The sequence below is a fragment of the Lepisma saccharinum genome, chromosome 8, assembly GCF_977018435.1.
Source record: "Lepisma saccharinum chromosome 8, izLepSacc3.1, whole genome shotgun sequence".
Classification (NCBI taxonomy): Eukaryota; Metazoa; Arthropoda; class Insecta; order Zygentoma; family Lepismatidae; genus Lepisma; species Lepisma saccharinum.
Genome location: NC_139236.1, coordinates 80,969,883 through 80,995,653, shown reverse-complemented (window position 1 = coordinate 80,995,653; position 25,771 = coordinate 80,969,883). Strand labels below are relative to the sequence as shown.

Genomic DNA, 25,771 nt, shown 5'->3' with positions numbered 1-25,771 from the left:
ATGAAGCACCTGTTAATGCTAGAGCAGCAAAGCAGCCACGCTATGAACCCATCCATAGCAGTTTTAATGCCCAATTAAGAGATTATCGGTTTGTATCAGAGCCAAGATGTGGTATTAAGAATTTTTTGAACAGTGTAAATCCTGATGTGCAGGCAATTCTAAATGCACAAAATGGCTCTTATAAGCTGTCCCTCAAATTGTTTACACAATATAAGAAGCCAAACGCTACAAAATTTACACAGCCCCACATAACAGAAACTGTACCTGTATATTCAAATACAAATTCAGACAAAATAATAAGCAGTTTGATAGATCAATTGAATATTAAACACTCTGAATTTGCAGCAAAAGAGTCAGGATGGAGCCTATGCGGTTCATCACACAAATTATATGTTAATATTTCTGAATTCAGCTCATTACAAGGTTCCACTTATGTGCCATTACCTGCCAATATTAAAAACAAAAGAGCCGTGGTCAATATTGAAAATACCGACCAGAAATGCTTTTTGTGGTGTATTTTAGCTGCTTTGTTTCCAGTTTCAAGGAATCCTGAGAGAATAACTTATTATAAACAACATGAAAATGATTTTGATGAGGCAATGGAGGGTTTAGAATATCCAATGTCTGTTCAGAATATTGATAAATTTGAAAAAAGGGCCAAGCATATCAATGGCAAACAATTATCTATTAATGTATTTATTTGTTCCACTGGCCGTGGCAATTGCTTGATAGCACCTCTCAGAATCAGTACACTTGATGATGAATCTGCAATTCCGATTGATCTGCTCTTAATTGAAGGGGATGGCAAATATCATTACACTCTGATACATAATCTTGAAGCTTTAGTGAGAACACAACTAGACAAAACTCATACAATATTCAAGTTGTGCAGAAGATGTTTATCTGTATTTTATGGTCAAAAAATGGTGAAGGGGGTTCGGGAAGAGAGTACGGAAATTGCCAAAAACAAGTTAATTGAGCATCTGAAATACTGTGGCAACCATAAACCTGTTCATATGGTGATGCCCAATCCAAGTGAAAATTGCAAATTCAAAAAGTTTGAAGCCTTGTCGGAACACCCAGCATATATTGTCTGTGATTTTGAATCAAACCTCAAACCTCTTGCATTCTGCAATCCAGATCCTGAAGAATCTTCAATTACACCATACCAGCTACATGAACCTTCCAGCTTTTGTTATATAGTTATACGGGATGGTGTAGCTAGTGAGCCACACTTATACATGGGACCAAATGCCATCAAAGAATTTGCACATAGAATAGAAAATGAGTGCCGTGAATTAGCATCTAACATCTTATTAAAATCAAAGCCTATGTTGCCTTTAACAGAGAAACAGATTGAAGATTTCAACAATGCAGAAAAATGCCCGGTATGTGATTCTGAATTTTCAGATACAAATATCAAGGTGAAACACCATTCTCATACAGATGGTAAATTCTTAATGGCCCTGTGTAATAGCTGTAATATTAAGATCAAGAGACCAAGATTTGTCCCCATATTTTGCCATGGAGCATCCAATTATGATTTTCATCATTTGATCAGGTACGAGGGTTTTGACAAACAGAATTTAAATATTTTAGCTGAAAATGATGAGAAATATATATCTATTAGCAAGATAATTAAAGTTAATGGTGTTCCTATTCACATAAGATTTCTTGATTCTTACAGAATTTTATCTGCTAGCCTGGCTACACTGGCCACTCAATTATCTGATGATCAATTCAAAATCACACGTGCCTTGTTTCCAAATCAGGACCTGAAATTAATTAGGCGGAAGGGTGTATATCCATATGACTATGTTACAGATTTTTCTAAATTTGATGAGTGTTCTCTGCCACCACAACAAGAGTTTTACAGCAAAATCAGAGGATCTGGAATCACTGATGAAGATTATCACCATGCCCAATTGATGTGGAACAATTTAAATTGCCAGACATTTGGTGATTATCACATGGCATATTTAAAACTTGATGTGACCCTCTTAGCTGATATATTGCAGGCATTCAGAAAATCTTCTATGCAAAATTATAAACTAGATCCAATATATTTTTTCAGTGCCCCGGGCCTAGCATGGTCTGCAACGTTTTTGAACACTAACATGCATTTGGATCTGATCCACGATCAAGATAAGTATCTGTTTATGGAGAAATGTATAAGAGGGGGGATGGTGCAATGTTCCCAGAGATATGCCAGAGCAAATAACAAATATATGCCTGATTACACTGGTCTACATATGAAAAAAAGATTTCTGCTGACTTAGATATTTTAACTAATTCTATATAATTTGAGGTCGCTGATTCCAAATATGTAGTCAGAAAATGTGTATCACGTCACAATTTTTCACAAATCACATTTGAAAATTTTCACAATATTATAATACTGGGCTAAACTCCAACAATTTTTCATATAGATATCTGCACATAATGAAATTTCTTTTTCTGTTGACTTAGATATTTTAACTGATTCTATATAATTTGATGTCGCTGATTCCAAATATGTAGTCGGAAAATGTGTATCACGTCACAATTTTTCACAAATCACATTTGAAAATTTTCACAATATTATAATACTGGGCTAAACTCCAACAATTTTCCATCTGCACATAATGAAATTTCTTTTTCTGCTGACTTACATATTATAACTGATTCTATATAATTTGAGGTCGCTGATTCCAAATATGTAGTCAGAAAAAGTGTATCACGTCACAATTTTTCACAAATCACTTTTGAAAATTTTCACAATATTATAATACTGGGCTAAACTCCAACTGCATCTGCACATAATGAAATTTCTTTTTCTGCTGACTTACATATTATAACTGATTCTATATAATTTGAGGTCGCTGATTCCAAATATGTAGTCAGAAAAAGTGTATCACGTCACAATTTTTCACAAATCACATTTGAAAATTTTCACAATATTATAATACTGGGTTAAACTCCAACAATTTTCCATATAGATATCTGCACATAATGAAATTATAGGACTATACATAAGGTGGCGGAGCTGATAACAGGTATTAAGTTGCATTGTTTGACAAGTCACATTTCAAAATTTTCAGAAAATTATATCCGGCTACATTCCAACAGCACTTGCAAAGAGAATGCGAAGTAGTCAGATGTTCAATCAGAGTATCACGTCACGTTGTTTAACAAACATACGTTTCTATTTTCTCAATAGGGAGTTCTTAATGAACAAAAAGTTTAGGTAATTCCGGCAAATTGATCAATTTGTTTCACGAGCACATACAGTCAGCACCTGATGCCTGTACTTATGCTAAACTTAACATACACCACAGAATAGCACAACATGCATACCTACTTAGGCAAAATTATTCGTTTCTTTGATTTTCTGGAGTACGTGGCCTCAGGAACGTCACGCTGCAAGCACCAGCAATAGTCGGCCATCATGTTTTCATTCCATCTCCTCTGATATCGGTGCTCCGTGGCTTTTATGTCTTGGTGGAAGCTTTCGCCCTGTTCTTCACTTACGGCACCAAGATTGGACGGAAATACATCTAAGCGGCTGTGCAGGAAGTGAAGCCTGACACTCATATTTACTCCTAACTTTTGAAACGTCACCAACAAATTTTCAACTAGAACCTCGTAGTTGTGCGCCATGAAGTTTCCAAGAAAGTTTGTATTGACATCAGAAAATGCACAGCATACATCTTACTTTGTGTGGTTAATTGTTTGTAAGAATTCTTCATCTTCCATTAGCATCCTTATCTGAGGACCATCAAAATACCTGCTTTTACTTTCTCATGCGTCAATGCAGGACATTTTGAGCAAATGTATTTAAAGCAAGCCCCATTCTTATCCAGAGCTTTTACATACTGCTTCATTAATTCCAACTTAATGTGCAGTGGAGCAAGTAACACTTCCTTAGGATCAACAAGCGGCTTGTTCTGGATGTTTTTCGCCCCGACTTCAAAGCTTTTCCTGGCAGGCCACAGGCCCGATGTTCGTTCCTTGCTCGACTGTCCCATAAATACAAAAAGCATGGATATTTCGTGAAACCTGCTTGTTGACCAAGTAACATTGAAATGACCTTGAGATCTTCACACACAAGCCAACTGTCATTTGCATACTTTTTTTCTTTCGAAGCAGTTCTTTCATTGTTTCGTAGCTTTCCTTCAAATGTACGGAGTGGCCAACAGGAATGGATGCTAACTTATTGCCATTATGTATCAACACACACTTCAAACTCCTCTTGCTATCAATAAAAAGCCTCCATTCTTCTGCATTATACGTACATCCCATAGCTTCAATTAGTCCCTTCACATCTGTACAATACACATATTCTTCGTCCCTTTGAAAATATCTTAATACATGCCTATCTCTGTCCAGATACATGAAGGTTGTTCCAGACGCTAACATATTTCTTTCCTTCTTTTCTACACAGGTCCTGCATACTTTATGAGGTGCCCAGGATTTATCTTGGTCACCCAATTTAATCCCGAAATATGCACTATACGCTTTCCTTACTAAGTTAGTAATATTTGTCCTTTGTTTTGAGGTTAACAATGTTCGAATAACTGATTTAAATAATAATCACTATAATGTTCCATGTGCTGCCATCTTGTGACCTCTTTACGGACTACGTTGTTTCATTGCTCTAAATATACATCCCTAATATTAGATAATTTTCTTTTTTCCTCCGAAACCTGACGTGATAGAAAAAAACGGATTTCGGTTTTGGATTTACCACCCTCGAATTACTAAAGAACAACCATCAGACTCCAGTCAGCAAAATGGACGTAGACCAGTGTTATGATCCAGCACGGCCATCAAATTATATAGTGTATGTAGATGCAAACAGCCTCTATGGTCATGCCATGATGCAAAAACTGCCATATGCAGGGCTTGAGTGGGTTGAAGATTTTAATATTGAGAATCTTAAGGATTTTGATGACAGTGACTATGGCCTCTTCTTAGAGGTTGATCTGACAATTCCTGATGATTTGCACAATAAATTTTCTGATCTGCCCCCAATTTCCGAGGTTCAGTGCTCACCTGGCTCTAAACAGAAGAAGCTCATGATGACACTGGAGCCGAAACAAGGATATGTCATATATTACAAAAACCTCCAGTTCCTGATGAAACATGGTGTCTAAGTGACCAAAATTGGAAAAGTTTTGAGGTTCAGGCACTCAGAATGTTTGAAACCATACATTGATACAAACACAGAGCTTCGAACATCTGCAAAGAGCCAATTTGATAAGGGCTTGTTTAAATTGATGGTTAATTCTGTGTATGGCAAAACTATTGAAAATGTCAGAAAACATACCGATGTTAAAATAATTACTGACTCCAGCCTGAGCAAAAAATTGGTTGGAAAGCCTAATTTCAATTACAGAAGAATTTATGATGAAAATATGGCACTTTTCAACATGAAGAAAACAAAAATTAAGTTTGATAAACCTATTTATGTAGGGGCTGTAATATTGGAATTGGCCAAATTACATATGTTAATATTGTATTATGATGTGTTGAAACCTTTTTATGGTGATAATGTAAAATTGATGTACATGGATACGGATAGTTTTATTCTTGATATTAAAACAGAAGATGTTTATCAAGATATGTTACAGCCTGAATTGTTTAAATATTTTGATACCAGTGAACATACAAAGATTCAACACCACCACAACAAAAAGGTGCCTGGCAAGTTAAAAGATGAGACACTTGGTGATGTTATTGTGAAATTTGCTGGGTTAAGTGCCAAGATGTACAGTTTTAAAACATGTAGTGGCGCTGTTGCCAAAAAGGCCAAGGGCATTGGCAAAGTAACTGTAGACCAAGAGCTTGAATTTGAAGATTATAAAAATTGCATCAAATCCCAGAGTTTAATCAAAATATCAGAATCCAGAATTCAGAGTGTGGATCACTTATTGACTTCAAATATTGTAAGAAAAGTGGCCCTGGACCCACATGATGATAAGAGATGCATTTTATCATGTGGCATACATACTCTACCATGGGGTCATTGTGATTTGAAAAATGGGAATCAATGCCCAATTACAGAGCATGATTTGAAATAAATAAACATGCCTATGAACTTATTTGGGTTCAAAAAACAGGCTATTATGGAGCTGCCAACACCACAACCCTCTTCTGATATGCTGTCTAAACTGAGTGGCTTGTTAATTATTCATCTGAACAGCATACTTACAGATGTTGATGATGAAACAGGCAAAATATTGTACATATTTAACAATAATTTAAATCATTACCAATTACCTGTAGGTGGGCAATTGCAATTTATTACAACCCCTGAGGGTCATGTCAAGATTTCAATAGGGAGAAATATTTACAGAATTAAGCACTCAAACATGGTTTCTGGCACTGTATATACTGTTTCTGCTGGTGACTGCTTATATATTGAGGTCCCTGGATCATATGACAAGCTTATACCCTTTTTTATAGAATTAAGAATCAGATACTCTATAATAAATAACCACTAAAACAAAAATGCCTAATGATATATTTTGCCATACAAGGCATGAAGATCACAGTGATGAGATTCTGATGCTTGATGTCAGAGTCAAGAAATTAAGAAGTGATTTACAAGCTTTACAAACCACACTCAATGCCAGTCTTCAATTAGAAATTACAAATTTACAATCACAATGCATGGACCCTCTTCTTAAAATTGATTCTGAACTCAAATTATTGCTTCAAAAATATACTGATCTGGCAACATTAGATAATTTTCAAAGTTTAGAAGAAGCTGTAGCAGCTCTTCAAGCCAAATTTAAGACCCAGGCCACCAACTCTGAGCAATTGAAACAACAATTGGAAGAGCAAATAAATAATGTCCAGGCACAGCTCCAAACAATTGTCAAAAGCATAAAATCACAAGAAGATTTTGATCTAGTGATTTCCACTCTAAAAGAACAGATTCAATCACTCCAAATACCTAATCTGGATCCTCTGCACAATGCCATAGCCGAGGTTAAAGAAAAAATTGAGACACTTGAAAATTTTATGAACAATTTGCCATCTTCTGATGCTTTGAATGCAATAACTCGGAGTGTAGCAAATATTAAGCTGCAACTTGAAACATATGAAGATTTTGGAAAAATTCAAAGTACCATAACCCATCTTGAAGGTACAATAGCAGCAGTGCAAAGTGATTTGGCAAATGTACTAGAATCTCGCCTGCCCGGTATTGTAGATACTCTTGTCAGTGTCCAGCAACAAATCACAAAGCTTGAAAACCTCAACACTGAATCTGAACTATCTCATTTTCATCACTTGATCGATGATATTCAAACAAAGCTTGAAATTTTACAACAATCCACACCCACTCAGGCAGATATAACCCTGCTCCAAAATGCTATGCAAAATGTGGCTGATGCTTCTGAATTAAACAATGTAAAACTGGCACTTGAATTTTTGCAAAATACAGTATCAAATCTTCCTACATCACAGGAACTTAAAAATATTAAGAGGGCAGTGAATCGCATATTGAAATCAGAAGATATCAAGAATATCCAAGCAGAGATCAAACATCTCACTCAGACAGTGGCCACTCTACCAACCAATCAACATATTAATGAATTGCATGCCCTGTTTGAGGATATCAGAAGACAGGTACATGATCTTACTGCTCAAAATTCAAAATTGGCAGTTGTTGAAAATTTGCAACAAATTGTAGCTAATATCAAGCAACAGCTAGGGACCATGGAATCCAATCAAGCAAATGCTCTGTCTGTTTTTGCCACCCAGCTTCAAGAGATTGTGCAACAATACAAAAAACTTGTTGTGGACATAAAAATCAAGCCAGGCCATGATGATGTTGTTAGGACCATCAATGAGCATCTTGAATCTGTAACAAGCAGATTGCTCACAGCAGAAAAGGAAATAACAGGCATAATCGAGAATCCAAAACATACAGTAATTCTTGAATTGTACAGCATCCCCAACAAAGAATATGATTCTCCATTTACACCAGGTGGCAAAATATATATGCTGTCCCCTGCACAATTTTATTACCAGTTTTTTGTTGGGGGCACATTGAGACCAATCAAGATCAAATATTGGCTACAACCACAGGCACACCACTAAACTACCTTATCAATAACAAATGCTGAGAACAAAGTGAAAATCACCAGTGTAGAGTTAGAGGATTTTACAGACCCCAATACATTAGAAACAGCCTATACTGAAGATGATGGCACTTTGGAATTTAAAATACAAATAGGGGACAAATTATATTTAGAAAATCCTGTAGTATCAGCTGCTGAACACCCTATAGTTGCAATATTCTTGTTTACATATTATGTCTAGACAAATTATTGTTGATGAATTACACAGACAAGCCAGACATAATTTTAAGAGGCTCCCAGTAGTCACAAAGGGCATAGATGATTTATGGCAAGGGGACTTGATTGAGTTGTCAAGTGGACAGTTGAAAAACTTAGACAAAATCAACAAGGGCTACAAGTATCTACTCACTGTAATAGATACATTTTCAAAATTTGCCTGGGCTGTGCCACTCAAATCCAAGACTGGAACATGTGTTACAGAAGCCATCAGGACAATCATCAATCAGAGTGGAAGATCCCCGCGCTATTTGCAAACAGATAATGGCAAAGAATTTTATAATTCAGTGTTTCAACAATTTATTAAAAGCCAGGCAATAAAACATTATTCGAGTTACAGTGATCTCAAAGCCTCAATTGTAGAGAGATTCAACAGAACCTTAAAAAATCTTATGTATAAACAATTTACACTTCAAGGTAATTATAAATGGATTAATATTCTTCCAGAACTTCTACATAAATATAACAACTCGGTCCATTCCACAATCAACATGAAACCCTCTGAAGTAACTTCATCTGATGAGCAAAAATTGATCAGGACTGTTTATTATCCTAGATACCAGCCAACAACAAGAAAGGCCAAATACAGGGTGGGGGATCAAGTAAGAATCAGCAAATATAAGCACTTATTCAAAAGAGGCTTTACAAGAAACTGGAGCACTGAATTATTTACAGTGGTTCAAGTTAAACCCGGGACCCTTAACATATATATAATAAAAGATCACCGAGGAGAAATTCTCAAAGGCAGATTCTATGAAGAAGAACTCAGCAAAACTAAACAGCCTGACACATATCTCATAGAAAAAATCATCCGCAGAAAAGGCAACAAGTTATTTGTCAAATGGCTAGGTCATCCGGAAAACAGCTGGATCGATGCAAACAAAATAATAATATGAGCACCTGGGATGTTATAAAAAGGCTGCCAGAACCTGAACAACAGAATAAGAGAAATGGCAACTTGCTGCCTGATCATATTAGGTGTCTTATTGTTGGGCCATCTGCTTGTGGTAAAACTACACTAATGGTTGATAATTTTTATTGGCACCCAACTGGTTAGACTGGAAAAACAGGCACTTGTATGTCTTCTCTAAGAGCTTGGAACAATTAAAATATCAGCAGCTGATGAAGCTATATGATGGATTGGATATAGCCACTTTTGAACCAGATGTTAAGCCACTTCATGAATGTCTCGATAATTCTGTTGTTGTGTTTGATGACATTATACTGGATAATCAAAACAAGGTTAGAAATTTCTTTACACAGGGCCGACACAAAAACATTGATTGCTTTTACCTGGCACAGACTTTTTCTAAAATACCGAAGCAACTGATCCGAGACAACAGCAATTTTATATGTGTGTTTCATCAAGATCATACCAACCTCAAACACATACATGATGAATATGTAGGTGGGGACTTGAGCTACAATGATTTTTCCAAGTTTTGCAGTAGGTGCTGGAACCAGGACAGTTATGGGTTTGTCACTATTGATATGACAAGAAAACCCAATAGTGGCAAATACAGAAATAAAATCAACAATTTTCTAGACATTGAAATATAAATAAATAACCATGAAAAGGCCAATCATTGATGATCTTAAATTAAGAGATTATCTTGTAAAAAGATTTAAGGGATGGAAATCAGAGAACCGAGGAATTTATGAAAAACACAAACAAACAAAACAGCCCATCATTGATGCTATTAGTGAATTAGGTAAAAATATCAAAACTGTTACAGAGCAAAATCAAAATTTGATCACAGAGCTTGTACCTGTAGCTGCAAGGAACATATTAGATTATCCAATCACCCCACTTTCCAGTATTCATACACCTAGTCCTATTGCTCCTAGAAGAATTGAAGCTACTCAGGATCCTATTGAATTGGGTCTTCTTGCTCAAAAATATTTAACCACACCTAAAGACAATAAAGATGAGGTTTTTGGCTTATATGCTGACACAGAGCTTGATGGTAGCATCATACATAGAATTGGCAATTTCAGAGTAACATTTATGGGAGATGATCTGATTGTTTATTCAGAATCTCGTCTCGGAGAAAAAGGTGCTTTTGTTAAGTACCCCGGAACACCTGGGTTGTGGGAACTGATGACTAGGAAAAGGCCTGGCAGCTATACAGATCAAGATTATGAATATTACAAAGAAATATTAATAAAATCAGATGCTCTATACCAGAACAATGATCCCACACAAAAAAGAGTCAAGTCGAGCAGTGGGGCAAAATACAATAATTTAATCAAGCCCATATGGTCACAGATCAAGACTGGCAGTGGAATCAAACAATACAACACCCTGCCTAAAGAATTTGTGTGGGTTGATGATGTCAGGAAACTTGTGGATAGGTTATTGGTGATAGCTGGGGAGGAAAATGCTGGCAACCACAATTTTTACAATGAAAAAGTTGGAATTATGGACATGATAAGCACCAAATTATCTAATTTTATAGTGAATGACACTAAGGGGATTGGATATCTTATAAAAATTATTAATACTCTACCACCTAAATTTTGGAATATTTCTGAGGGTCGGGGTTTGGTTAATGACATTATAAACAAGCTGCCATTTGAACTACATATTCCAGGCTATCAGTATTGTGGTCCCGGTACAAAATTGGACCATAGATTAAACAGAGGGGATCCTGGTGTAAATCCCCTAGATGCTGCTCGTAGAGACCATGACATAGCATACAACACACATTCTGATCTTGAGAAGAGACATGTTGCAGACAAGAAATTAGAAGAGGCTGCATTTGGTAGATTTGTAAGCAAAGATGCTTCTTTGAGTGAAAAAATAGCAGCATTGGGAACCACCATAGCTATGAGCACCAAACAAAAACTGGGGTGGGGGTTGTGAATATGTATATAATAAACCTAGAATGAAGGCCAAGGGTGTTATGTATCAAATACCTTATGCAGGTCTCAAATCTCTTAAAACTATTGATAGCCTTTTGACCAAAAAGCAGCGCAAGAAAAAAAATTCTTGTATTGCAAAGGGCCATGGTATGAAATTGTTGCTTAGCACCCCCCAATTAAAAAAATTACAGCAATCTAGAAAAAAATCACATGTGGGGGGATTTATATTTACCATCCCTGCCATCTTAGCTGCTCTCGGGGCTGTTGGGAGCTTGGCTGGGGGATCAGCTGCCATAGCAAAAACAGTAATAGATGCCAAGAAAAATAGGGCAGAATTAGATGAGCAGAGGCGCCATAACCTGGTCATGGAGAAAAAAGGCAAAGGTGTTAAGAGAGCCATGAATAAGTTTAAAAAAAACAAGAGCCGCTTACAAACCAAGATATTGAAGCTTTAATCAAGCCACTGGGCATCAAACATTTTAGGGGTGTGTACATGTCTGATTCTTTACCAGAACAACCACTCAACAAAGAGTGTGGCATTGTTAATTTGGATAAGTACAAAAATCAGGGCACTCACTGGATTTGTTATCTTAAATATTTAAAAAATGAGGCATTTGTGTTTGATTCATTTGGAGGTGATCCACCTGAAAATTTAGTAAAATATCTAAACTCAGCTAATCTTTATTACAATAATGCCCGTGTTCAAAACTTCAAAGATGTTAATTGCGGACATTTGTGTTTATCTGTTCTTAGATATATGTCTCAAATAAATAAACCATCAATTGAAGATTTTCAAAAAGCCTTGTGGTATTTAAAACATCATGGGGGTATTCCATCTCACCAGCCAAAATTCAATATTGAAACTCAAATTGCATGATGATATAGTGTATCCCAAAACAATAGCTCTCAGAGCATTTTACGGCATGTACTTGATCCCTAATATTACACACCACAACAACAAAATTGCAGTAGGGGATCAAAAAATTGTCATCACTCCAGGGCAGTATAATCTGTCCACTCTAAATGCTCAATTACCCAGAGGTGTAGTATTAACTCAAAATTCTGTCACTCACAGAGTGGAGATTGTATCTGCTACAGAAACAGTGGATCTGGGTACTATAGGAGAGCTGTTAGGCTTTGAGAACAACACAAAACTTGAAGCAGGCATCAAACACACTGCTATGAATATACCCAAATTCTTAGCCATAGAGACTCTGAATATTCACTGTAATGTGGCTGAGGGTATGATCACCAAATCAAATGGCATAGGCACTCACAAACAAACTGGCATCATTGCAACATTCAAACCTAATTCTGAATTTATGGAGCCAATCATCTACAATCCATCCCCAACATTATATTTTCCTGTGTGCCATAATAGAATAGATTATATTGAATTGATGGTCACTAATGAAAAAGAAGAATTAGTTGATTTTGCTGGAGCCACAACAACTGCTATCATAGAGATTAATATTTAAATAAAAATACATACAAGAAAAAAATGGAAAATATTGAGAGTTATGAGCTACAATCATTCCCCCCAAACAGGAGGACATTTGCAAATTTAAATCAACCCAACACAGAGATTGAGGTTGATCTTGATGTAGGGGATGGCTTTATACACCCCCACAGAGCAGAACTATACATCAAATTTGATGTTGTAAAGCTCGATGGAACAGATTATCCGGCAAATTCAAATATAAGATTGGTGGACAATTTTGTGCCGCATCTGTTCTCTGAAATTGAGATCAGAAAGCATGGTGTTGTTATAAACAGAGTGGATTATCCCGGCATTACCTCCACAGCTTTGGCCACTCTAAAATTATCCAAAACCGAGGCTTCTTACTACAAAATAGGTGGATTTGAGGCTGGTGAGAAAATATTATCTAAGAACCATACTGTATTGTTCCCCATGCGCCTGTTGCCAGGATTCTTCTCAGATTTCAAAGATATTATGTGGAAGGGTGGTTTAAGAATTACATTTAGAAGAGCTGCCAATGATAATAATGCTTTGATGAGGTACAGCACATTAAACTCTACAGGGGAAGCTTTGCCCAATACCCTACCTGATGCAGGCAAGTGCATTATTCAGACTATGGAGCTAAGAATCCCTGTTGTTGAATATGAGGCCAGTTATGCTCTTAAATACAAAGCTGATATAATAAAAAATCCACAGATTCCTCTGCAATTTTATACATATCAATGTGTACAGAAGCCCGCAACTGGTTCTTATTATGAGTTTGATGCTACAAATTCATTCTCCAGTATACAATATGACATGCCTGATTTTGTGGTGGTATTGTTTCAGACTGGGAGACACAATAATCAGGAAAAAAATTCAAGTAGATTTGATAACTGCAACATCAAGAACATATATCTTAAAAATGGCAGAAATGAGGTATTTCCTAGAGAAAATTACAATTTAGACATGTCCAAGAATGATTTCCTCAAATTATATGAGGCATTTTCGGCATTCAAAAGGGTCACTACTGGCAATACTGACATGTATTACACACCAGATGAATTCAAAGCACAGAGACCCATGTTTGTAATCAACACTTCAAAAAGAAAACAAGTTGTGGTGAATGACAGGACAAACATTAAAATTATCTGTGAATTCCATGAGGCATTACCTGATGACACCATATGTAGTGTTATTATCATAGGTGAAAAATCATATGTTTATGATGTAAGAAATGAGAGAGTCACGGAGCAATTCTAGAGGGTCTCTGCATATTGCATTTTTTTAATAAACAAATTGAAGCTGGTATCCAATTGAACTTAAACCAGAAGTAAATATGTATGGGTGTGTGTATAGGTGGCTCTTATAAGCAGCTTGGCCTAGTTTTAAGTATGGCTAAAAAAATATCAAGAGGGGCATATTTTTGACAGGTTTATGGACAACAATCTCACAGAAGTGCCTTTTGTAAGTATAGACAAATCAATCTGAGGGGGGTCATACTTTCTCAGGAAATTCCCGAGGGCATTTTTACAAAAATCTTGGATTAGACGGGGTTCCACACTTGAGCAAAAAGCTCATATGGGCATGTTGAGCTTTTTTTAAGTATAGCCAAATCTGCTTGAGGGGGGTTCATACTTTTCGGTCCTGGTTGTACAGTCAATACAACTACTTTCGAGCCACAGTGTTCACCCAATAAATCGGAACCTGGGAGAAGGGGATAAAGGCGGTTTGAGCGTGGTGCTGATCACATTATCTCCACAAAATGACTTAGATTATGAATATGGGGAGTCCTACTTTTACATCCTCCTCAAGATGCCTTCAGGGCATGTTGCAGTGTGCAGAGGGTAGGTTTGCCTTGTTTTAAAAGTTCGAATCTGTTATTTGTATCTTTTTCTAATCTATTTCTCATTATATTGCACGGAGCACTCGTAACTACAACAATGAATTGAGTAAAGCACTCTCACTGATATTATTAATTTTCTTTGCAGCCCCCGTGAAACAACCAGATTTGGTGATTTATGACAGCCCAAAAGGTAATAGCTAGTATTCTGCATCCACAAGGCGGGAAAAATCTGGTTTCAAAATACATCTTGAACTTTCACTGTCAGTGAATGTTGAAGAGGTTCCCTCAATTTACCGACCAGGTTGAGTTTTGAATAGGCCCCGAAAATTCGAGAGCTGACGTCACTCGCATGTCTGGACCTGAAATGTGGTAGAAAGGATCAAGACATTGATGTCTCCGACGTAGAATAGTCAGTAGACCGTGTGAAGTCATTGTAGACCTTTGTGAAACCACAGACGATATTGTTGAAGAAGCCAGAGGTGTGATGCATCTGTGGCTGTCGACCTCTGGCTTATAGTTGTGTGCATTAAGGTGCTATAGTTAATTGTAAAATGCCTACTCTCGTCATCCTCAAAAAGGCTTTTGCCCTATTCTCGCGGTAGTAAAGTGTATATTGGCACTCACACTCAACTCTCCCAGCATGTCACAGGTCTCCTCTGCAAGTACGAAGAGACTTGCAACCGATATCCTTTTGCAACGAACAACCGTGCGGGTTGTCAATTCCAATACAGTTGGATTATAGTGTTCTCTTGGGCATCCCCAAAGTTTGTGCACCACACAGTCAATCTCATCCAAGAAAAAACAGGTTATCACGAAATACGTACCGCATCTTCACATACACTGACTTACTTTATACTTACTTCTCTCCAGGAAGTAATGATAACTATGTAAGTCCATAAACCTAGCAACCTATTTAGTCAGACTGAGAACGAAAGTTTATTTTAATTTTTTCTCATCTACAAGTCGCTAAACTAACCGTGCTGTATTATAAACAGAAAAGCGCGGACTGCCAAGAAGACGCTGCAACCGATTCGCTCTCCATCTATCAAACGCAAGGTTCTTCACACCACATTGGTCGTGTTAACTAGTCTCTGAATGTGACTGACTTCACTTCTCGAAAGCTCGAAAACCTATTCAAGCATAGTCAAAAACCAGAGAAAATCTCTTCTGGTTTCAAAATGCTTATATTGTACTAAGTGTGTGAAGAAAGTTCGAGGTTAGAAATATAAAAAATATATGTAAAAAGAGGAAGCTTTTCTCTCAAATATTTATCCATCCTTCCCCAGGATTACAGGTTAATAATCCATTGATTCTTTACACGAAGCAGTACGTCACGAAGGCTAGTGGGAAGAGAATGTTTTTAAATACACTCTGCAGCAACTGTATATGATTGCACCTAGTTTAATCTTAGATCCCTTAGGTTAATTTCTACAACAATGAATTTATACATTTCTATCAATATTGTAGTACATAATTTTACTGAAATGTAATTTTACGTCATGGCTATTAGGTATCTGCAATAAAACTTAAGGAAACAATCACTATATATGTCACTATGCTTTCTAATATATTATTATTAATTTTGTTTCAGTACAATTAGCTGTCGTGGCACATTACGTACTCTAATTTGATATTTAAGTTCATTTTATGAACAGATATGCTAATCGTGTACTCCACCGGATATCGAACTCTGAATCCCTTGATTTCAAGGCAATAACGTAACCATTACGCCATCGTGGAGGCAATGACTATTTACGGGCTGTAAGATGTTCATGGTCCAGTGTTCGAATCCTGGGTAAGGAATAAGGGTTTCATTTTATCTGCTTCTTCATCTTTTCACCATTCATTTTCATTGTAATAATTAAAACCCAAAATTCAAGTAAACAGTCGTACCAAGAAGAGAGAGAGACCCCATCCAACTCGGGAAATAAAGTCAACAGTCATTTACTCCTCTCGTATACACCCCAGATGAAAATGTTCCCCATCGTTTGTGCCCCCGTGTTGGTATATTAAAAAATTCCCTCCTTCCCTTCGCTGCCATGCAATTCAGCAACATTAAATATTACATCGCTGCTCTTGCTGTGTACGGTATTCGCCTTAACGATGACACAAACTATCGACGCGTTTTGGCAACACAGGGGCAGTATTACATGGAAGCAGCTGCTTACATCACCCACGACCACTTAAGGTTGAAGATTCGGCAGTGACAGAGGTTTTTTGTCTTCTTGATACAGCAGTAAATGTCACCATTATAATTAATCACAAATATTATTCTAAGAAATTAATATTATTAAAATCTCTACATGCGTCGTCTTGCATAGTATGAAGATGTGCATACCAAAGGTCTTGAATACATTGCTAAGAACTTCTTACGTTGAAAAGACTTGAATATTTTAGCAACACTACAAATATTGACACTTATTATTATAATTTGTTACAGGTGACAAAGGAGGACAACATCTAGGGGAAAACAAGAACTATGATTACATAGTGTATGACTATGAGGCCCCACGTAAGAGTGTAGCTTTAATTTTTATTATTTCCGTTGTTTAGAAATGTATATTTTGGCATGAAAAATATATTTAGTAAACCTTTGTTTTTCTCCATGTGCGCTTTCTTTTCACTTAGTAGGAAATATGACAACTAATTCGATTTTCTATTGAGGTCGAGTTACATTGTTCTACGTATATAGTAGAAATGAGACTTGCTTAGCAACTTAGGAAAGTTGAGGAGACGTGTTTCTAAAGAGATTTTATCAGACGCAACGGAAAAATACTTACATAATATACATCAAAACAGATTGAATGTTACGCTCAATTTTCATATTTTCCATTTTTTTATTCCACATCATTTATAAATATACCATCAAGTTCCCATAATAAAAAGGAACGATAAAAACTAATATACTTCATAATTATATAACATATACAGGGTGTTACTAAAGTTCGTTTCCAACGCTTAGGAGGTGATTCTACAACTGAAAATAAACACAAAAGTTCATGTGATGAAATGACGAAAACGGTACCCATTCGGAGTTATTGTAGTGGGGAAAAGTGTGGAAATTGTATGGTTACAATGAAATATTGGCACAACGGCCAAACATATGACCGCGATGAAGGGCGTTCCACAAAGAAATGCTCTATTCAAAAAAGGACATGGCAGATGTGTGAAGATGATGCGCAAGGTATTCCCCAAAGGAAGCGAATGGGTCTGTTGAAGTCAAGGGGGTAGGGAAGGGTTTAGCGAGATGTGTTATCCACGGAAAGTGATATGTGGAGACCGACAACTAAGAAGAAAGCGAATATCCGTAGTGGACATCACCATTACGTAGAAAAAGAAAGATGGTGGTGGTGCTGTGCTAGGTTGCATATGTGTCGACATGTTGACTGTGTGCAGAGTGGAGGTGCCGAAGGAACCACATCACAGACGATGTTCAAACTGTCTGCCATTAAGTTTCACGAAGAGATGACAACGCCGAATCATCGATTGTCTAGTGCGAGCAAACAACCCCGCGGTGTCTGCTATCGTCGCTGCGGCAACATTAATGCGTGCAACGAGATCCTCGACCGACACGACAGGTGTTTCGTATACAAGGCGTTCCATCTCTCCCCACAGAAAGAAGTCCAGGGGAGTGATGTCCGGCGATCTTGCTGGCCACGGCACAGGCCCACCCCTACCAATACACCGATTGTGGAACAAGCCATTGAGTAAATGACGCACATTTTGGTCGAAATGTGGTGGTGCACCATCGTGTTGGAACCATAGTCCTTGCCTCAGTGCCAACGGCACGTCCTCCAACAGTTCAGGCAAAACATCACGAAGAAATGCATGATATTTACCACCACACAGGCGAACAGGGAAAATGTACGGCCCAATCAAATGGTCATGCACTATCCCACACCACACTTTAACCGCAAACCTGTGCTGATGGTGTGCCACGAGAATTGCATGTGGATTTGCAAAATCCCAAACGTAACTGTTTTTACTATTGAACACGCCCGTTTTGGTGAACATTGCTTCATCGGTCCACAACACCCTTTTCACAAAATTCCTGATAGTTTCCATTTGATGCAAAAAACCATTGGCAAAACACCTCACGTGGGTCAAAGTCCTGAGGTAAAAGGTCTTGTACCTTTTGGAGTTTGAAAGGGTACATTCCCTCTTCGGATAGGACGCGCCACACATTAACATGGGATCCCTGACAGAATTTAACACCGTAACTTCACATATCTGAGATGTGCTTTTTTGGACAGAGCATGCCGCATTTCTTTGTTGAACGCCCTTCGGCAGCAAGATCGCCGGACATCACTCCCCTGGACTTCTTTCTGTAGGGAGAGATGGAACGCCTTGTATACGAAACACCTGTCGTGTCGGTCGAGGATCTCGTTGCACGCATTAATGTTGCCGCAGCGACGATAGCAGACACCGCGGGGTTGTTTGCTCGCACTAGACAATCGATGATTCGGCGTTGTCATCTCTTCGTGAAACATCGTCTGTGATGTGGTTCCTTCGGCACCTCCACTCTGCACACAGTCAACATGTCGACACATATGCAACCTAGCACAGCACCACCACCATCTTTCTTTTTCTACGTAATGGTGATGTCCACTACGGATATTCGCTTTCTTCTTAGTTGTCGGTCTCCACATATCACTTTCCGTGGATAACACATCTCGCTAAACCCTTCCCTACCCCCTTGACTTCAACAGACCCATTCGCTTCCTTTGGGGAATACCTTGCGCATCATCTTCACACATCTGCCATGTCCTTTCTTGAATAGAGCATTTCTTTGTGGAACGCCCTTCACCGCGGTCATATGTTTGGCCGTTGTGCCAATATTTCATTGTAACCATACAATTTCCACACTTTTCCCCACTACAATAACTCCGAATGGGTACCGTTTTCGTCATTTCATCACATGAACTTTTGTGTTTATTTTCAGTTGTAGAATCACCTCCTAAGCGTTGGAAACGAACTTTAGTAACACCCTGTATAATCTAACCTAATAATGAATTTGCTTTGATTTATTTTATGTAAGTCTGTTTTAGCTGAATGTGATCTCATACTTTTCATATTTTTATAATTCTACATATAGTACAGTATTCATAAATATTTTATCAATGTCCCATAATTTTGAGCAACGATAACAAAAGAAGGATAAAACTGATACACTTTATCCAATAACTATAAAGCCCCAATCCCACCACTGACTGACTGACTGACTCACTGACATAAATGTTCTCCATGAAGGAAGCCCCAGAGGCGAAAAATGCCCGATTACGACCCCCCATGAAATTGTTCCAAAACGCCCAGAAAATTAAGAAATCGCTGACTTTGCCCTTCTTTAAGGGTGAAAATGCCCTTTTTTCACGTCTTTAGCAACCGTTGACACGGGCATTTTTTGCAGAAGACATTGTTTCTTTCAATTCTTAATTGTCTAGCTACATTATATTTCTCACAGATCAATAGCACACAGATTAATGAACTCATAGTTTTCAGAAGGTGCCTGAAACAAGGGAGACGTAAGAAGAAGATTCAGTCCAGATACAATTACGTATATATTGTTATACTCAATGGGTAAATATCTACATCGTGCTTGTTTTAACTAAATGTTTAGGGGTATAATAACGAACAATTCTTTAGAGCTTGTCGTTCTTGTTGTTGTCCATGGAAACGGACGTTGCTAGGGAACTTAAAGAAAGTTTATTTTCAATCGGAAAACTACTGTAACGAATTTCAAAACATGAGCATTAGAATTTATTACAGAGGAGAGGTAGGAATTTGATGGGGAATGGGGGAAAACATTTTTTTTCAATTACATTTACAAATGTGAAAATTACAAAAGACGTAAATATTGCTTTTTCAATTTAGTGTCGCTATTGAATTCGTTTATACAAGAAATCTAACTATCTTGAAACTGTTATTACTTACTCACTTTATTATTAGAAGAATTGGCAATAATATTTTGAAAATTTATTCCATATTAGAGCCCGTACACATGTAACGTTACGTTTAAAACTTTCCAAATAAGCGAAGCACGTCGGCGAACAAAATACATTTTGAATATTTTGAATATTTGTACACACATAACGTTACGTTCAAAAAATTTCAAATAAGGGAACCAAGTCGGCGAGCGCACGAGACGTGGCCACGTCCAAAGTGCGCGAGTCGTTAATATAATACACAAAACATAAATATATAACAGGCATGATTAGTAAATAATCGTTAATATAATACACAAAACATAAATATATAACAGGCATGATTAGTAAATAATCGTTAATATAATACACAAAACATAAATATATAACAGGCATGACTAGTAAATAATCGTTAATATAATACACAAAACATAAATATATAACAGGCATGATTAGTAAATAATCGTTAATATAATACACAAAACATAAATATATAACAGGCATGATTAGTAAATAATACAGGTACAATAATATAATCTCGTCTTTTGTCTATTTCTAAATAGACTGCTTCTTAGCGACCATCTTTCTTATCATATTTATTGAATTACATTTCGTACTCATGGAAGGAATGTTATATTTTTTCAAGTTCGTTTCATTTCTAAAATTTTCATATTATTTGTAATTAAATTTAATGATGTATATGTACTTATTTTTACAGGTGTTTTGCAAGATAATGAACCAGGTATGACAAAATTATGTATTACTTTTGTTAATTACTAGCCCATAAAACAAACAAATTGTCAACATCTTGTTTTCAAATTTAAAATCTAAGTTTTTCTCTTTCAGATTTGCTTTATGTAATTTGTTTATTGAAATTTTTTTTTGACATGTACTTAAATCATTCTTTTTTTACAAGTCTAGACGTGGGTTTTGTTTATTGCATCTGTTCTGTACAGCTCCGGACAAACAGACACACACCCGAATCTTATCTTGTTTACAATCTTGACGAGTTGTGAAGATATATGCAGCCAACACACAGGGTGTCCTGACAAGAATTGGAAAGATTGCAATAGAGACAAGGTCACAGTTTATTTAAGTTTGTCCTGAAGTACATATGACGGTTTAGGATGCCTACATTCGCCTTATCTTATTGAAGTATGGGTTTCGAAACAAATTTTATAAGGTTCTTTAAATAGAATTTCGGTTATTTCCATGAGACGCAATTAATTTATTGACCTGGAGGTATATTACATGAGAATGACAGTCACATTTCCTCACAATATCAATAATCACGTTGAAAGTATTGAACTATCAGTAGTTAATGATAGTTCCTCGTAACGTTACTTGCAATTCCATTTATTCGAAGCGATAAAGTACAATTCCTGAACATGGAATGCAATTTTAAGAAAATTATGTTGTTTAGCAAGAAAGCTGGAATTGAGGATCCAACATGCAACTAGTGAAGAATAATTGAAAGGAAACAAATAGTACAATGCTCATGGTTACCAATAAATAATAAAATGAACAATATAGATTATGACTGTCTATTAGACTGAACCTATCACATTTTAAAGTGTAACTGTTTCGAGAAGTTCTGAGTAATATTCTCGAATGGCGCTTTTGGGAGTTTTACTTTAGCTTATTAATTCAATATGGAATTTACAATCAATTTTCTGATAACGTGCTACATAAAATAATTGTATATTACAATGAACAGTATTGGCTGGCTTCACGTCCAGATTTGTAATTTTTTTATATACTAGTTTCATTTAACATTTATTTGATTATTACACCATGTATCTTGTACCCGAGTTGATCCAATTGTAAAAGAATCTAGGAAATTTAAACACCCCTAACCACGATTCAAAAATTAAATATATTTTTCTAATTACTAGGCCTTTAAGTACAACGGTTATTAAATAATTTGCACGCAAAGCAGTAATATTAACTGTACTGTAATGTTAATTACACTTACATCTATTAGTAAATCCTAGAGCTTATCATCATAGACTTTACAGCAAAAAAGTTAAAGGTTTTCTTAGAATTAACCCGTAACGTTTGGTAAGGATGCTTTCAGAAGTGCTTATTTAATAACAGCACGTGACTGTTTATACTCAATTATGTAATTATATGAAGAGATTTACAGAAATTGCTAAAACAACATGAAGTGTAATCCAAAATGAGCTGAGAACGAGCTTTATTTGAAGTGTCTAGCCATTTCCCTTTCATAGATCTTGATGATAGCGTAAATACAGCGTCTTGAATAACGTAGTGTGGAAAACGACCCAAGAAACTGGTTCCCCGAGACGATGACAAGTAGATGGCAGTGCGATCGACCCAGGTGCTAATTTTGTTATGAAAGTAATGCGGCTTAGTTAGTTTTTGGAATATATTGTGTAGATTTGTTTCTCTAGAAAGGCGATAAGTGAATTGATGGAAACAGTTATATTTGTGGAGTGATTTGCAGTCACGAAATGGCATTAATTTGGAAAGAAAAGTAAAATAAAATTAATAAATAAATAGCATGCGTGCGTAACAAAAGAAGAAACATCGCAATGTGATTCCGGACGTCAGGTCTTGGACTGTGTATTAGAGTTTATTTTTCTATGTTATTTATTAGAATATAAATAGTATCCTGAGAGATATTTCATACCGAGGCGACAAACCACAAATGTCGCTTGAAAGCGAGCAGTCGGAAATCAATGCAGCCTTTCGAACCGTAGTGGCAAAAGCTCTGACTGCACCGTTTCCTCAAGGAGATTTTACACCAAAGCGACACGCGACAAACGATACGAGGATTTCACACCAAAGCGACACGGGTCATTCGGTCCAAGGCAACTTTCATACCGAAGTGACACTTGTTGCTTGGAAAGGAGCCAATCAAGAGCAACATTTCACATCGTAGCGGCATAACGGGAAGCACAGGCCAGCGTTCGGTTGGTGAAATCCTCAAGCGATAAATGTCGCGTGCCGCTTGTCGCTTTGGTGAGCAATCTCACTAAAGCAAGACACTCATTGTATTGCGTATGTGCGAACAACAAACAACGGCAACATTTTGCAAGGTATTGAGGAAATGGCCCAGTTTGAGCGACGCAGAAGCGACAAAGCGACACGTGTGGCTTATCGGGTTGCCCAGATCTGTTGTTGTAATGTGCGGTTTATCGTGTCGCCTATCTGTTGTTCGCAAGCAACGCTTGCTAATAGACTGAAGGCACCATGTCGCTTGTCACTTAGTTGGGAACTCTCCCTGTAGCGCGTCGCTTCGGTCTGAGCACCCTTCCTTTAAGGAGCTTTCCGACCGAAGTAACAAGTAGCACGCGAATACGCCATATGAACGCGTCGTTTGCTGTTTGGACCCTCATGTGCAATGAATGCTATTTTACAGTCTGGAAGTGTGTGTCACTAGTGTGACAGTGTGAACATCTCGTGTCGCTTGTCCCATTGATTTAAAAGTTGCCTTACACTCATGTCGATGGCACTAAGAAAGTTTTGTGGGGTTCCCCTTGTCGTTTCATGCAATCATCATTATCATCATCGCCGCGATTAGTTTAAAGCGGAAGAAAAGAGACAGTAAATATCAAAAATACAAATGCTTCAGTGTGTATATCTTTAAAAGAAATGATGATGATGATAATAATAATAATAATGAACCTAATTCATACACAAAAATTTAGTTGCCAAGAACATTCCACGCGTATTTCTTTCTCCCGTATTATTAACGAAAGTGTGAGGATAACAGGACGTGGTCGACTGTCTAGAATGTTCGTTAATATCTTCGCGACCACTGTACCAAATATCATAGCAATTATCACATTCATAGAAATGCTTCATGTAAAAGAATCAGACGTTGCAGCGAAAACTCCATTTACTTCCATTATAAGCAGCCGAACACCAAGCACCGGGGTCAACACCAGCGCCTCTAGCGGATCATTTTCGAGTGGAACCAGCCAGAGAGCGCAGAAGCATGCCGTTTTCCACACTACGTTATTCTAGGCGCTGTAGCGTAAAGTTGTGCAAACCTAAAATTCACTGTCGCCATGATGGAAAGATAGCCACAGTTTTTAAACCAACAAAGTTATCCGATTTGAACTATACACAAACAATTATTTTTTTAAAAAATGTCGATTGACCATATGTATGTTTCTCTTGGGGTACTTGGGCCTCCCCCATGGCGCAGTGGTAGCGTCATTGCCTTGTAATCAAGGGGTCCCGGGTTCGATACCCGGTGGAGGCACAAGTGGTTCGGATCCCACTTTAAACTGTAGGTCCAGTCCCGATTAGCCTTACTGTGCATAAAGTGGACTTAAAACTCCAACTCGTTCGTTCCAACTCGTTCTTGGGGTACTTGTTCGTTGTAAATGTATGTAGCTAAAGTATCTAATGAAATCTACTAGTCTCAGTGAAGATTTGTTGATACTTTCAGACAAAGTGGTGAATTACATTTTAGAGTTGATATTTAGGGGACAATTTTAGGCACAAAAAGAGGAAGAAGATGACAAATTAGTACCCATGGATTTTCTATAGAGCCAAGACAAAAAATCGGTAGTGTTCATTTCTTCCACAAAGGAAACCCAGGTTCGATTCCCGCTGGAAGTTATCCCAGGATAGAGATCTTTCCGACAAAACCACTGAATAAATCAGCCTTACAATATCGCGTTACAATTTCAGACAACAGTACGGGAATTTTGTGTCGACCCTTGTGCACCCTATTGACAGGGTCAATGTCGCCAGAATCATCTTCCGGTGAAATAGAAGAGACGAGTGCGTTGGCATCAGCTTTCTCGCTTAAAAGCAATTCCATTGTGACGGGTGTGACATTCAGAGAAATTTACTTCCATTAGTTAATTGTTTTCTTAGTACCTTCAAATATGTAACTCTATGAATTCATGAATTTTCATTTTCCTTGATGAACTTTATTTAATTTCAGAAAACTTCTCCCCATCTTAATATTCAGCTACAGAAAATACACTCTTTGTAATTTTGACGGGTGACACTTCTCAGACATGGCTTTAGGTATTTTCGCAGTCTTTCAGAAAACTCTGTGAAATATAGGGGTTTACTTGGGGAAAAAAATTACAAAGCAAACTTCACTCGACATTTGGTTGCTTTTAGTTTCTAAAAAATATTACTGTGGCGGGTGTGACACCATGCAAACTTTGTAGAATTATGGAATAATGCAAAGGCTATGAAAATTATCACAAATAGATTCTTCAAACTAAGGTATGTTTCAGAAATGAAGTATGATACTTCAGAGCTTAAACAATCAATGAGAAAACTAGAATGGAATTAAAATTAATTTTGCTTTCTTATGGTAATGAAGCTAATTACGTGA

The 25,771-nt window shown here is 37.1% G+C and overlaps 1 protein-coding gene across 3 annotated transcripts in view; it reads left to right on the top strand.

Moving 5' to 3' along the window:
- Positions 1-25,771, top strand: part of LOC145991582 (uncharacterized) — a 117,045-nt gene that overhangs the window by 63,592 nt on the left and 27,682 nt on the right. For all 3 annotated transcript variants that reach the window (XM_083127631.1, XM_083127632.1, XM_083127630.1), the window contains 3 exons: positions 14,664-14,708; positions 16,959-17,030; positions 21,158-21,181. In XM_083127631.1, coding sequence (XP_082983757.1) covers positions 14,664-14,708; positions 16,959-17,030; positions 21,158-21,181 — 141 coding nt within the window. The remainder of the gene's footprint in view (positions 1-14,663; positions 14,709-16,958; positions 17,031-21,157; positions 21,182-25,771) is intronic.